Source organism: Phaseolus vulgaris, chromosome 6 (genome assembly GCF_000499845.2).
Source record: "Phaseolus vulgaris cultivar G19833 chromosome 6, P. vulgaris v2.0, whole genome shotgun sequence".
NCBI lineage: Eukaryota > Viridiplantae > Streptophyta > Magnoliopsida > Fabales > Fabaceae > Phaseolus > Phaseolus vulgaris.
The window spans coordinates 19607697-19622570 of NC_023754.2; the positions used below are offsets into that span (position 1 = coordinate 19607697).

General features: G+C 29.6%; 2 protein-coding genes across 3 annotated transcripts; both read left to right on the forward strand.

Annotated features, from left to right (window-relative positions):
• Nucleotides 1-3344: 3344 nt before the first annotated feature.
• LOC137831624 (cold-responsive protein kinase 1-like) lies at nt 3345-6703 on the forward strand. Its single transcript, XM_068639375.1, has 8 exons — nt 3345-3727; nt 3914-4305; nt 4439-4549; nt 4986-5113; nt 5335-5548; nt 5653-5884; nt 6023-6176; nt 6262-6703. Exons 1-8 carry the CDS (start codon nt 3345-3347, stop codon nt 6562-6564), a joined length of 1917 nt encoding a protein of 638 aa, XP_068495476.1. The 3' UTR covers nt 6565-6703.
• A 1790-nt stretch (nt 6704-8493) lies between these two features.
• Nucleotides 8494-11887, forward strand: LOC137831619 (cold-responsive protein kinase 1-like). 2 transcript variants are annotated; one of them, XM_068639370.1, is made up of 8 exons: nt 8494-9003; nt 9375-9763; nt 10021-10146; nt 10291-10418; nt 10513-10726; nt 10834-11065; nt 11181-11340; nt 11432-11887. In XM_068639370.1, exons 1-8 carry the CDS (start codon nt 8624-8626, stop codon nt 11741-11743), a joined length of 1941 nt encoding a protein of 646 aa, XP_068495471.1. In that variant the 5' UTR covers nt 8494-8623; the 3' UTR covers nt 11744-11887. The 2 variants fall into 2 exon arrangements, with proteins under 2 accessions (XP_068495471.1, XP_068495472.1); XM_068639371.1 differs by having other exon boundaries at nt 10075-10146.
• Nucleotides 11888-14874: the final 2987 nt, after the last annotated feature.

The window sequence follows — 14874 nt, forward strand, 5'->3', positions numbered from 1 at the left end:
TTTTTATATCATTATGTACAAAATATAAATAACTTTTAATCATTATATACAAATTAAATTAATTTATATTGGCTTGATGTAAGGAAAAAAAAGTCTAACCTATTTAAAAAGTATAAGTTAAGTCTAACCAATACTTATTTATTAAGTGGTGTGTTGGACTAAAGCATTCCATTTAATACCTTTAAAAAATGTTTATGGCAATTGTCACCATCATAGTTATGATATTGTCATGGAACAATTATTTTTGAAAATTTTAAATTTTAAATTAATCTGTACACTCTTTCATTTAGTCTAATTATACATTAATTGATTAAGAATCACGTTTAAAATATATACATAATTAATTCGTTTAAAATATAGTACTATTTTATATTTTTCACATATCATCACGTTATTATTGATCCATCGTGACCCTAGCTAACGTAATATTTTTGCACCATTTAATAATTTGTAATTTAATTTTCAATGAGTGGCATAAGCGCACTTACATTAACATTCATTTAATATTAGTTGTTAATTATGTGATATATGGTGTTGGTAACACCGTGAACACTGTGTTAGAGAAGTTATCTATGTTTTATTAAATTAAACAAGTAGAAGTAGATAATATTTATTTAAGAATGTCCTAAGAGTTGAGATATTTCAAAATATTTTATTTATTTTTTATTGATGAAAAAAATGTTAGAGATTAAATCATCAATGGTTTTTTTTTTTAAATGATAGTCTATTTTTTCTCAACTCCGCAAACTAAAAGAAAAGATTACGATAATAGTGGAATAAACATTTCTATAAATATTTTTTTTATAAGAAAAAATGAAATAAATTTTCATGAAGTAATATTAGCTAGTTTATATACATAAACTAAAAGAAAATTTTGAAAAAAAATATAAAAGAATTTTTGCAAATACAATTTATACTTTAGCTAATTTTAATTTTTAACTTTTGAAAAATATTTATTTTTTCCCAAAATATATGACTTAATTGTAGTTTGTTGAAAATTGTGTGATGGACACTACTGATTACCCTGAGTTGCTTTTTTCTTGCTGAGTGGCGGCTGAGAGCATCTTTCATTGGTTAACTACATTCATTCGTTGATAAGCCTTCAATTCCTCCCTCTCTCTCTCTCCGTTTCTGCTTTTCTAATGGACTTCTGCTTTACCATTGATAATCATGTTTCTATTTGGATTAAGGTGGGGATGTGTGAGGATTTGAGGGAGTGGATGTGTGATGAAAGTGTGAAGAAAATGAAGGTGTTTAGATTGGGATATGTTAGGGTAAATGTGTGAAGAAAGTTAATGGGAGTTTGTGAGTAATGTGATGGTTATGAGGAAATTTAAATTTTTTTTAAAGGTATGAAATATTACTTTACAGATTAACCCTTGCTTACTAAAAAAATTAATACTAAAATGAGTTGTTTTTGTTTAAAAATGAAAAACTTTCACACATTTCATAGATTTAAAAATTATAACTAAAAAAATATATGTTAAATGTAAATATGTATAATATAAAAACTATAATTATAAAAAAAAATAATGTATTTAACAAATTAAATAAAAGAAGAACTTCAAGTAATAAAATTGAAAAATAAATCAAATCTTATATAAATAAAAGGATATTATTTTTAATATTAAAAACCCTCTAGAAATGAAAAATAAAAAATACCACAACAACAAAAATATAACGTAATTAACAATAAAAAAAATTCATAAAAAATTATTAAAATAAATTATAACTCAAACATAATAACTATATATAGAAATATATTAATATAAACATAACAAAAAAATAAAATAAAAAGAGAATTTCAAATAATTTCTTTAAATATTAAACATATACTATAAAATTAAAATATAAATCACATCTTATATAAATAAAAAATTACTATTTTTTAATATTAAAATACCTCACAATAAAGCAATCTAAAAAATACAACAGTAATAAAAATATAACTTAATTAACCATAGAAAAGGATTTCATAAAAAATTATAATAAAAAAATAAGGATAAAAACGTATTACTAGTATAATTCGATATAGTTCAATAATTAATTATTATTATTTTGTTTTAGTAAATATCTGTGTTAGTTAAATTTATTTAATAACTAATATTTATAATAAAGTGTAGTTTTTATTAATAAATTATGTAAAAATACGATTATATTTTCAGTATAAATAAATTATGTGTATAAAATAAATAAATTAAATATTTAGTATAAAATAAAATGAAAAATGTGTAGTATAATCTTTTGGTGATGACCATGATCCAACATTTTAATTAGATATAGTATATTCTTTTCTTTAAAAAAAAAACTAAATTCAACCACATTTAATAAAATATTTGATTAGAACTTGAAAAATAGGTATTACCTGATCTACTCTAATAACTAATATATAAATGGAAGATTTTATTTAACTATATTTTTTTTACACTGATTTATAATATTTTATAAAATAATAAACAAACTTAAAACTTCTTTAAAATTTATTATGATTTGTTTCTTCATTTTAAATATTATATATATATATATATTTTAAACATTGTAAAATAAATTTTTTAAAATACTAATACATTCAAATGAAACATTGTGATACATTCAAATGAGAGTAAATTTGGAAATAAGGGATGTTGACATGACTTTCCCTCTACATCTCTTCATTTTGAGGAGAGAGGATATTTACTATTTACAGATTTCACTTTCCTGCATATTCCTTGATCCAAATCATGGATATCCACTCACATCCTTCCTCTTGAACAGGACATCCATAGAAGCAAACATGCAAACATGGGTTAATGAACTCCATAACAACCTTAGTTAGTATCTATACATAGTATTAGATCTATTTCCTTTGCTTCATAGATTTTTTCCTTGAGCCTGTTGGATATAGTCTAATGGATTATCTAGAAGAAATTAACTCCTCCCATTCAATTTTCAAACACATTGCTAATTCTGAGAACCATTTCTTTTCAAGGGAATGAATGTGACCCTCTTTGTAGTCTCTCTATATTCTCTTAGAAACCAAACTTAAACTGAAGTCTTTGATGAAAAACTTTCCTTTATATAAGGGGTGAAAAGAGTGGGTGGGTAGCTTAACTTACTCATCTTAATTAAAAGTTAACGTCAAATTTTCTAATTAAGCAACTTATATGTACGTGTTCTTTACGCTTTCTGAGTCCAACATGCACTACAGTGGCACCACTCATCATTAATTCTTCATCAAAAAGTCAAACCTTGATCAATGTTTTTGCAATGTAGAAGATTGACTTCTTTTCCTCTAACAAAAATATTAATCGTCCTTGCCATATTTCTATCTATAACTAAATTGTATAGCAAAGCTAAAAGCTAGAATGCTGCAACTTAAGCTACTGGTCTTAACCTTGATATGGTGGAGTTATAATAATTTTCATGCATATGGTGCAGTTGAAAATTCTCAGACAAATTTACTGAACAAGGGGTGCAGTGCATACAATGCATCCAACTTGCGTAGCTTCTTTGCTAATATGAATGAAACGTTTGAAAGCCTGAGAGCACAGATTAGCAATGATAAGAACAGGCACTTTGCCGTAGAAGATAAAGCCAGGGGAGAGGTGCTCACATATGCTATGTTTCAATGCAGAAACTATCTCTCCAAAACTGAATGTCTTGCTTGCTTCAACACTGCCACCTCTCAAATCCGCAACTGCTCTGCTGCTAATGGCGCCAGAATCATATACGACTCCTGCTTCCTCAGGTTTTTATAATGAACACACTTTTCAAATATAATATCTATATTGCGTACGAGTTCTTGGTTTTTTTTCAACACATGAGTATTTCTTGTAATGGACAGTTCAATATATTCACATTAGTCAGTGGTTGAGCATTGAGCCTGAACATATATTTGATTTTGATGTTGGGTATTCTGAAAATGTGAGATGAGGTATGAGAGCGACAGGTTCTACGATGAAACCAATGAACCTGGCGGTGGTGTATCATGTGGGAACACGAGTTCAACCGTCACTGGTTTTAGAGTAGCTGTACAGCAGGTGTTAATGGAGCTCCAAGAAGCAACACCAAAAATTAAAGGTTTTTATGCAGCTACAAAGACACCGGTTGTTGGTGGTAGTGCAATTTATGCCGTTTCACAGTGTGTTGAAACAGCCATAAAGACTAATTGTCTGAACTGCATGCAAGTTGCATTTAACAACTTACAACGTTGTCTTCCCAACACAGATGGAACAGCATATGATGCTGGCTGTTTTATGAGATACTCCACCACATCTTTCTTTGCTGATAATCAAACCATTGATATTGCACCCTTTTTAAAACAAGGTACAGCTGTGCAACAATTCCCTTTCTTTTGAATAAAAAATAAAGTTTCTAATAAAAAAACATGCCTTCAGTTTTTATATGGTACCTGCTGACCTCGTTTGGAACTGATGTCAATTTTTTTACTTTATCGCAGGAGGTTCAAGGAAGAAGTGGGGTATTATAAGTGGTGTTGTTGGAGCTGTTCTTCTCCTCCTTCTTTTGATTGCTTGGAGATGGTATGGAAAATCTAAGGGGGTCCACAGAGGTATGTAAATTTGAAAAGTCTTCAATGCAATGTTTGTTATTAATACTTCATGATTTGCATTTTAGTGCTTTTCAATTCGGAAAACAAAATATATAATGATATAGAACGAAAAAGATTTCTTCAATACAATTTTGTTCTTCAACATCTGTTTTTTTCATCCAATAACTCCACAATTGAATATTTTTTGGTTTCCTTCATGATTGGTTTTTGATTATTGTGTGGATAATATTTTTTTTCTCCCAAGATCTCTTAATAAGTGTTCTATTTATAAGCACAAAATAAGCAAATCTAAAAGATCTGAATATTGGTGTTTTTTTATGGATTGCTATTTCGAGTATTGCCCCATTGGACTTCTTATGTGAGGATATGGGTCAAATAATAAATATTCCTTACTTATATTACAAAATCAGAAGTGGTGTGTGTTCTTAATTAGCAGGTGACATATTAGGAGCAACTGAGTTGAAAGGTCCAGTTAACTATAAGTATAATGATTTGAAAGCTGCAACAAAAGAGTTCAGTGCTGAAAACAAACTTGGAGAAGGAGGTTTTGGTGATGTATACAAGGTAAATTTGTGTTGTATTTTTCAATACTTTTATGAAAAAGCATGTTCAAAGACGATGATCATTGGGCATTTTTTAAAGCTAGTAATTATATCTTATTTTTATTTTGAAGAACAAAATATAAAGAAGCCCGTTTTGTTTTTCAATAGAAAAATATCCTTGCTGAAAAATATTTAAAACCAAAAAGAGGAATTTCAATCATATATACAAACCATTTCTAACAGGGTACTCTGAAAAATGGAAAAGTTGTTGCCGTAAAAAAACTAGTTTTGGGGAAATCAAGCAAGATGGAGGATGATTTTGAAGGCGAAGTGAAGCTTATAAGTAATGTTCATCATCGGAATCTTGTTAGACTTCTTGGTTGTTGCAGCAAAGGTCAAGAGAGAATCTTGGTTTATGAGTATATGGCAAATAGCAGTCTGGACAAATTCTTATTCGGTACATAATTCATGTCAAACACTGATACAAATTCCATTTTCTTTACACATATCTATTCATTTTCTTTCCTATCTTGGCAACAATCTTACTTGGGAAAGAAACAGGTCACAGAAAAGGTTGCCTCAGTTGGAAACAACGCTATGATATAATTTTAGGCACAGCAAGGGGACTGGCATATCTGCATGAGGAATTCCACGTGTCCATCATACATAGAGATATCAAGACTGCTAATATCCTGTTAAATGATGATCTTCAGCCAAAAATTGCTGATTTTGGGTTGGCAAGGCTTCTTCCGGAGGATCTTTCCCATCTTTGCACAAAATTTGCAGGAACATTGTAAGCAAAACTATTGCGTTACATTAATTTCTTTACATTTATTTGAGCATCTGCAAAAGAGACAAACTAAAAGCTTATGTGGGAAAAACGTAAGATGCCACGAGTGACATATTTTGTTAATATATTATGCACTTGCAGGGGATACACAGCACCTGAGTATGCAATGCATGGCCTATTATCAGAGAAGGCTGATACCTACAGCTATGGCATTGTAGTCTTAGAAATAATAAGTGGTCAAAAGAGTACCGATGTGAAGGTTGATGAGGATGACAGTGAATATCTTCTTCAACGAGTAAGCAAGTTGCTATAATTAACTAGGAATTATTGTTTTTCTCTTGACATGATACCATGTCATTGCTTTGATTTTCACTTAACAGTCATGGAAACTGTACGAGAGAGGCTCTCACCTGGAGCTGTTGGAAGAGGCTATAGACCCTAATGAATATGATGCGGAAGAAGTGAAGAGAATAATAGAAATTGCTTTATTATGCACCCAGGCAACAGCTGCAACGAGGCCAACAATGTCTGAAGTAGTAGTATTGCTCAAAAGCAAGAACTCAGTGGAGCACATGCGACCAACTATGCCTGTGTTTGTTGGAACGAATGTGATGACTCGGGAAGGCAACTCTACTAGTTCATCTAATGCTACTGCTTCCATTTCTATTGCATCAGCTCGATGATAATGGGATGTGGAAAAAGGGTTGTGATTACTTTAACTAAGAAGTTAACAGAATAATTTAGATACATGTGGATTGCTTTTTCATTTCAGTTATTTATGAATGCTACAATTAAAGTAGAACGTATGTTAGTGACTGGTGGTGTTGACATTTATTGTTAGAGTTAAGAATGTTTTGTCAACGTGTGATGATATATACTTTTTCCTTGTTCAAAATCATGCAATTGTGACTCCAACTTGATTTTCTTTGTTGGTTGATTTTGTCGAATTAGATTAACTATTTACTTGTTTTAGAATAGCTAAATCAGTGTTCTGTTGCCTGCTATTTCTGTAATCTTCAGCTTGCTCCTTTTTCTTGATTTTGCCCCATTCTTGAACTGCAATTTGGCTTGGAAAGAACACATGCTCTAGGGTAGGGTGTCATCATTACCATCCTCTAAGTGACTGACTATTTAGTAGACTAAGGGAACCAAATACTTGTGTGTTCTGTCTATTGTCATCAGACACTAAGTATCTTAAACAGCTAGATATTACGATGCTGAAACCTAATCTACTGGTCTTAACCCAGATTATTTGAATAGTTACTGTTATAAAAATTAACCCAGATTATTGACACATAATAATATAAAATCAGTTAATTAAAATAAAATTTAAAACATAACAGTTTTTTTTTTCACTTATTGTATACAATTTCTTAGTACAATGCAGATCAACATTTGGAACATATATATATGTATCTATGTATGTCAACTTCTTTGTACTGCAGGAGGTTTAAGAAAGAAGGAGGCCATTGTAGGTGGTGGTGTTGGAGGTGGAGGTCTACTTCTATCATCCTTGCAGTGTTTGCCTTGCGAAGATCCAGCAAACCTAAGAGGTTTCCAAGAGGTAAGTTATAAATTAGGAAATCTTTAACTTCATTGTGCTTGATATTAGTTCTTGATTTTCATTTTTAGTATTTTTCAAATTTAAAATCCTCACTAGTAGTTTCTTCTTCAATATCGGTGCTTTGCATCCTATATCAGTACAAATTGCAATTGTAATCTCTTTTTATCACAGACTAAAGAAGAAAAGTTAGACCATTTATATAAAGTTACTGTTTAGAAATACTTTATCTACTTGATTATAATGAAGTAAATTCGCTTGAGTTACTTGTATTCTTGTTACTAAATTCAAATCAAATGATAAGAGATTGTTATTTAAGAAAAACCTACAAAATATTCTTAGTGTTCGGAAAAAATATATATTCAAAAGTTGTTTCAAACTTCATGTTAAGAATACAAGAGATTTATCCAAGTTGTGTAAAACCAAAAAGACATTCTAGTTTTACTTTATCAGAAAATCAAACCTGCTTTATTATGTTAGTGTGTAGGCTAATATATGGTATAAGGTGTAAGATGTAAGATGTAAGGTTAAGTCTCCACTCAAATATAATATCTTAACTATCAATATATACCTATATGTAAAGAAATTCAACATTATAACTAGTTTTTGTTGTAAATAAATTTATTCTTATTTTATCTTTATATTAATATTTTATTTTGATTATTTTATTATTTGTATAATTATTTAAATTTAAAACTTTAAAAAAAATATTAAATTTAAATGAAACTACTTAAATTGATCTTGGAATAAAAAGGCACAATACAAAAGAAAAAAGAAATTAATATAAACCACAATTTTATTTTATTTTATGATATTTTGATATTCTGTTTCACTTTACACTCATAATAAAATATTAATATTTATAATAAAAAAATAAAAAAATCCTTAATGAAAATATAAACAAAATATTAAAATAAATTTTAAAATTAAAAAAATTATAATTAATTAAAATATTAATATTTATTGAAGTGTAAAGTGTAGCACGTCAATGTCAAGTAGTGTTTTTAACAGGTCCACGAGCAGTTCAATGTCATCATAATTATATCCTTAGTCAAAATTCAAAGTTTCAAACCACACATTTGTTCGCCTCCATCCCTCAGATTTTGATATCATCTTAGTCCACCCATGGATATGGCAAATTATATCAAACTAACTCATCATTTAAACCATTATTAAAGAATATGGTGCAACTAAAGATCCAAGAGCTAACCTTGTTGGTGCTGTGTTCATGGTGGAGCTTAGAGGGTACAGTAGGAGACCCTCAAATATTTTTTCTCAAATGGGATTGCAGCGGATTCACTGCACCCAACTTGTCAAATTTCATCCAAAACCTAAACGCAAGCTTGGATGATTTGACAGCACAAGTTAGCAACCAAAGCAAGCACTTTGCAACGGCTAAAGCAACCTCCGGAACAGATCCTGTCTATGCCATGTTTCAATGCAGGAACTACCTCTCTATCACGGACTGCGCCACCTGCCTTGCCACCGCAGCCGCCAAAATCCGCAACTGCTCCACCGGAGTCAACGGTGCCCGTGTTATTTATGATGGCTGCTTCCTCAGGTACACCTCCATCCGTCTACTATGTGTTCAACCATCTTTTGCTTACCATTCAAAATAGACTTTTTGGCATTCTTAGCTTGATGAAAGAAAACTGAGAGTGACAGGTGATTAAATATTATCATTTTATTTATATTTATTATCATCATCTAAATAAAGTATTTTATTAAAAATTATTGTAAACAAATCACTTTTAATATATGATCAATAGTGGGTTAAATGTGTACAAGTGATTAGTTAATACCAATAAAACATTGGAGTGGATTAGTTGTTTTAGATATGCTGTCATCACAAGAACATGGAGTTTGCAGTTCATGAAACTAAGTCAGGATTGACTTGGATGTTTGATACTTTCAAATGTGTTGACTGTTGAGGTACGAGAGCAATGACTTCTTTGACCAGATCATGCCTCGCAGCAGCATACTTTGTGGAAATCAGACTGCAAATGAAAGCCCAGCTTTTAGTGCAGCTGGACAGCAAGTGATAAAGGATTTACAAAGAGCAACACCAAAAATCACTGCCTTCTATGCAGCCACCAAGACACAAGCCGTTGATGGTGCAATCTATGCCATTGCACAATGTGCTGAAACTCTCTCCCAAGATAATTGTTTGGATTGCTTGTCAGTTGAAAGTAGCAGCATACAAGGTTGTCTTCCCAATACAAATGCTAGAGCTTTCGATGCTGGTTGCTTCATGAGATACTCGGAGACACCCTTCTTTGCTGATAACCAAACCGTTGATATCAGTCCCTTTATAAAACAAGGTACAAATATAATAATTCATCAGCTTAAACTTTTGTTTTGAGTATGTAATCAACTTTTCTTTTTGAATGCCTAATAAAGTAACTACTCTTACTCAAGTCTTTTTTACTATTTATATGAGTTCATGTATATGTAAAACTTATTTAAGTCGAACTTCATTTGTATATGTTGAACGAAGGCAAGTGGATTTCATCTCTATTTGTAGAACAATGTAGATATATATGTTGGAATTTAGGTCAAGTTCCTTGTTGTGTTGAAGGAAGAAGTTCAAGCAAGAAGTGGGTCATTATTGGTTGTGTTGTTGGGGGTGCAGGCCTTGTTGCGATCCTTCTTTTATTATTTCCATGGCGTAGAAGACCCCAAAGTCCCAAGAGAGTTGCTGGAGGTAAGACTATTTGGAAAGTCTTAATGTGATGTTTTGCTATTGCATCCAACTATTGTTACTCATGTCTTTTATCTTAAATATTGTTATGAATCAATGAATTCATTTATATATAAAGAAAAATCAAACACATATTTTACTTGGCAGGTAACATATTGGAAGCGACTGAGTTGAAAGGCCCGAAGAAATACAAGTATAGTGACTTGAAAGCTGCAACAAAAAATTTTAGTGAGAAAAATAAACTAGGAGAAGGAGGCTTTGGCGCTGTATATAAGGTACATTTGAGTTGTTCCTCACACTTTCAACGTTAGTGATAGGGATAAATCACTTTGAAACAGAATTTGTAATGATGATGCTGCTACTCAACAGGGGACTATGAAAAATGGAAAAGTTATTGCAGTCAAAAAGTTAATTTCAGGAAAATCCAGCAAGATAAATGACGATTTTGAAAGTGAAGTAACGCTTATAAGTAATGTTCACCACAGAAATCTGGTTCGGCTTCTCGGTTGTTGCAGTAAAAACCAAGACAGAATACTTGTCTATGAATTCATGGCAAATAACAGCCTTGACAAATTCTTATTTGGTAACTAATATGTCAATTTCCAACAGAAAATTTTTGTGTAAAATTTCCTTCTCCAGCTTCTCCTTTTCACACCTCTAATGTTTTGAGCATGTAAACTTGGGAAACAGGTAAAAGAAAAGGTTCTCTCAGCTGGAAACAACGCTATGATATAATTTTGGGTATAGCAAGGGGATTGACCTATCTACATGAAGAATTTCATGTTTCTATCATACATAGAGATATTAAGAGTGGCAATATCCTCTTAGATGAAGAACTTCAGCCCAAAATTTCTGATTTTGGTTTGGTGAAGCTCCTACCTGGGGACCAATCTCATCTTAGCACAAGATTTGCAGGAACAATGTAAGTCCAAAAAAAACCAATTTCAGCTTGAAAAGTTTAAAGGGTAAAATGTATGCATAATAGTTTTTACGATTTCTTAAAATTATATGTGGCGTAAATGTTATGCATTTGTTAGGGGATACACAGCCCCTGAATATGCACTTCATGGTCAATTATCAGAAAAGGCTGATACATACAGCTACGGCATTGTGGTCCTAGAAATCATAAGTGGTCAAAAGAGTACTGATGTTAAGATTGTTGATGATGACGCTGAAGATGAATATCTTCTTCGAAAAGTAAGGATTTCCTAAAAGTATGTATAAAAAATTGCTTTGTTTTTCTTGTGACAACTTACTACATCATGACCCTTCTCTTTTACTGTAACAGGCATGGAAATTGAATGAGAGAGGCATGCACTTGGAGTTGGTGGACAAAAGCTTAGACCCTAATAGCTATGATGCAGAAGAAGTGAAGAAAGTCTTAGACATTGCTTTGTTATGCACTCAACCATCGGCTGCAATGAGACCAGCCATGTCTGAAGTAGTAGCTCTACTAAGCAGCAATGACTTACTTGAGCATATGAGACCTACAATGCCTCTCTTTATTGAATCAAAGTTAAGACCCCACAGAGATATCTTTGCCTCAATTGGTTCCTCTGCATCTAATGGTACTGCCTCCGATTCTATAGTACCTGCTTAATGATTAATCATATGATGCAAATGTTAGAGGGTGAGAATGATGTTGTAAAGCATGCAGAATAAATAATCTGAGTTAGTTGAAATGGTTAAGTCTTGGAAAATTAAACTTTCGGTTAACTCCAGCAGTGTTAGATTTTTGTGTAAACACCCATTCGTGTATCAGTTGCATGTTATCTTATCTCAGTTCTTCAAAATAGTACATAACTCTTAAAATTGTGATTGAAATAATTTATAAATATTTTTTAATCCACCATGTATTTTTAAAACAAAATCTTGAAACTCCAAAATTCTTCTTCCTCTCATTTCCTTAACCATGTTCAAAAATTTTCATGTACCTCCATATATTCTCTTTACACTTTCATATTTTTTTTTTTACCAATACTTTTTTTTTAAGTATGATGGTGAAGTGTGATATCACTGATGATTGAGATAATTTTTATGGTGTTTTTAATTTTTTTTACTGTGGTGTCTTGTTCTAAGATTTTCTAACATTTTTTTATGAAAGAATTTATGCAAGAAAAGAGTGTAATATCTTTCTTTCTTAAGTAACAAAGAATTTAGATTCATAAAAAAAAAACAAAAGAATTTAGAAGTTTGGAATGTGTTATCCTTATTGTAAGTTTATATCTAAAACTGTTACTGAAATCTAGATTTTATTGTGTAATAGAATTTTTAATTCACTTTTTAGGAAGCAGTTTAGAATATCAAAATATATCATTGACTTTGTATTATACTGTCCAAGAATTTCATTTCGTGTGGTTTGTGATTTTTAAAAAAATATCATAACATATCCAAATTAATTATATTTTACATATTTCATACAATATAAGTTTGCATAAACGGAATGAGCCGCACGATATAAGGACAAATTAGTAATATACTCTCTTCAACGACTTCAACATCTCCAATCATACATTTAATGTAAGGATAAAATATATTATCACATGATTCTATACATTGAGAATTAAATATAAAATATTATAATCAAATTATAAAATTATAAATTTTATATTTTGTATAAATTAATTTATTAAAAATTTAAATAATGTTTATATTTTTAACACTACTAGAAAATCGTTACATAGAAACTAATTTTTAATAATAAAATAATTAATTATTATATTGATTAAATTAAATACTATTTTAGAAACTAAAAAAATGTATTGATTTCTAATTTAGTTTCTATTATTGATAAATAATTTTTAAATTGATATCTAATTAGCTACAATGTTTTAACTATCAATTATTTAGATTTTAAATTTGGTAGCAAAAATTTTGATAGTTAATTAGATACCAATTTAAAAACTAATATAGAAATCAATAATTTTTTAGTCTCTAAAATAGTATCTAATTTAGATAATATAACAATCAATTATTTTTTTTAAATTAATTTTTATTTAATGATTTTTTTAGTGTAATAATTATAATTTACTAAGAACTCTTAACATTACTGATATTTCTTTCTTTGTTCTTTAAACATTTTTTATTTCTCCTACTTTACATTGTTTTTTTAAAGTTTAATGGATATACATATTAGAATAAAACATTTATATTATTAATTAATTAATTTTATACTAGTTAACAATGTAATTATAATTATAAAGGAATCAACAACAAAATATTTAATTTTTCAGAGACAAAAGAATTACAAAAGAAAAGAAACTAAACAAATCTACAAAACTCTCCCCTATCAATACATTATTTACACAACATTATTATTATTATTATTGAATCATGATAAAGTTGTTTATAAGTTGATAATGAATGAAATGGTTCCTTAGTTTATTTAATGAAGCTTTGAATTTTTTCTTAGATGTTTAATCTAAAAGCCTAGGTTTTGACATTGACCAAGTAAGACGCCAAAGAAGAACATAGACAGACTATGCATGCAGTTTCTACTTAATGACAAGGTTAATGTTGGATCAATTTAATTAATCCAGCTATTTGCATAACAATTTAATTTATACTTTACTAGTGTTTTTTTATCTGGATTAATTAGAAGAGTTTATGTTTTGGTAGACTTACTCTAAAGTTATGTGACAAAGATTATAAATAAATTTTTTATAAAGGTTGGATCACTCCTAAAATTATTCATATTTATTTATTATTTATTATTATTAAAAAAAATCACAAATTTCATCTTATAAAATACATATTCTTTTCTTGACAAAAAAAAATGATATTATAATATAAAACACAGCACTAACTTTGCGTATATCACATTCACTGCCACAGATTCTGCTTGGGTGGCTTGTGACTTCTGAACAAAGTATCATTACTTACTAAATTAAATTTAACACATCTCATGTTATCCTAGGTTTGTGCACATGATTCATCAATTATTCAAAAAAGATAATTAGTTTATAAAAATTCAAATCGTGAACATGTTTAGCCGCCTATTTTTATTTATTGGATATCCAAATAATTAATCACTGTATAATTCTTATGTCCAGCCAACAAAAGTGATCAACTATGGGAAAATATATACTAATATTGTATCTAGAAGGGACATAATAGTGTTGGTGTTTTGAAATGACCTTTTAAAGCCCTCACTGTGGAACTAGAGAACAATTCACTCTTTAATTTTAAGTCACTTCTCTGTTGTGGGAATAAGGAAAAGTTTGAATTTAAAGAATAAATCATTTAAACTTATTACATGTATGTAAAAAGTTGGAGTATCCAAATTCCAATGTTCATATATGTGCTATTCCATTTAAAGAATTCGGGTAAGATTTAAAATTCATTCTATAATTTGATGCAATTCATATTTAATAACCAAACAATATAAATTATTTTTAAAAAAATTTAACATAATTTTTAACCATTTATTATTATTATTATTAAGAAATTTTTTACAATATCAAAGATATTTTTATAACTCAGAGAGATATATTAGACCTTGTAACTTATAAATAAAAATTTAAAGAGTACTTTTCATTTAACTCGTACGTTGTTTGGGGTACAATTTGAATCGGTGTAGTGAGCTAAATTTGGAAATATAGGAACTCTGTTCATCTTTAATAGGGGAGTGACAGATGCAGTAGAAGTGTTTGCTTTGACGCAAGTAAAAGTTTGGTCTTGGATTTACGCAAAGTCTACATTTTTCTTACTCAAATTGGGTTCTGAATTCTT

Bases quoted from the DNA above. Each gene is read 5' to 3' on its own strand.
- LOC137831624 (XM_068639375.1), top strand. From the start codon at position 3,345: ATGCTGCAACTTAAGCTACTGGTCTTAACCTTGATATGGTGGAGTTAT. The intron at 5,549-5,652 runs GTACATAATTCA...GGAAAGAAACAG, and splicing joins TCTGGACAAATTCTTATTCG to GTCACAGAAAAGGTTGCCTC. The intron at 5,885-6,022 runs GTAAGCAAAACT...ATGCACTTGCAG, and splicing joins ACAAAATTTGCAGGAACATT to GGGATACACAGCACCTGAGT.
- LOC137831619 (XM_068639370.1), top strand. From the start codon at position 8,624: ATGGTGCAACTAAAGATCCAAGAGCTAACCTTGTTGGTGCTGTGTTCA. The intron at 10,727-10,833 runs GTAACTAATATG...CTTGGGAAACAG, and splicing joins CCTTGACAAATTCTTATTTG to GTAAAAGAAAAGGTTCTCTC. The intron at 11,341-11,431 runs GTAAGGATTTCC...TTACTGTAACAG, and splicing joins ATGAATATCTTCTTCGAAAA to GCATGGAAATTGAATGAGAG.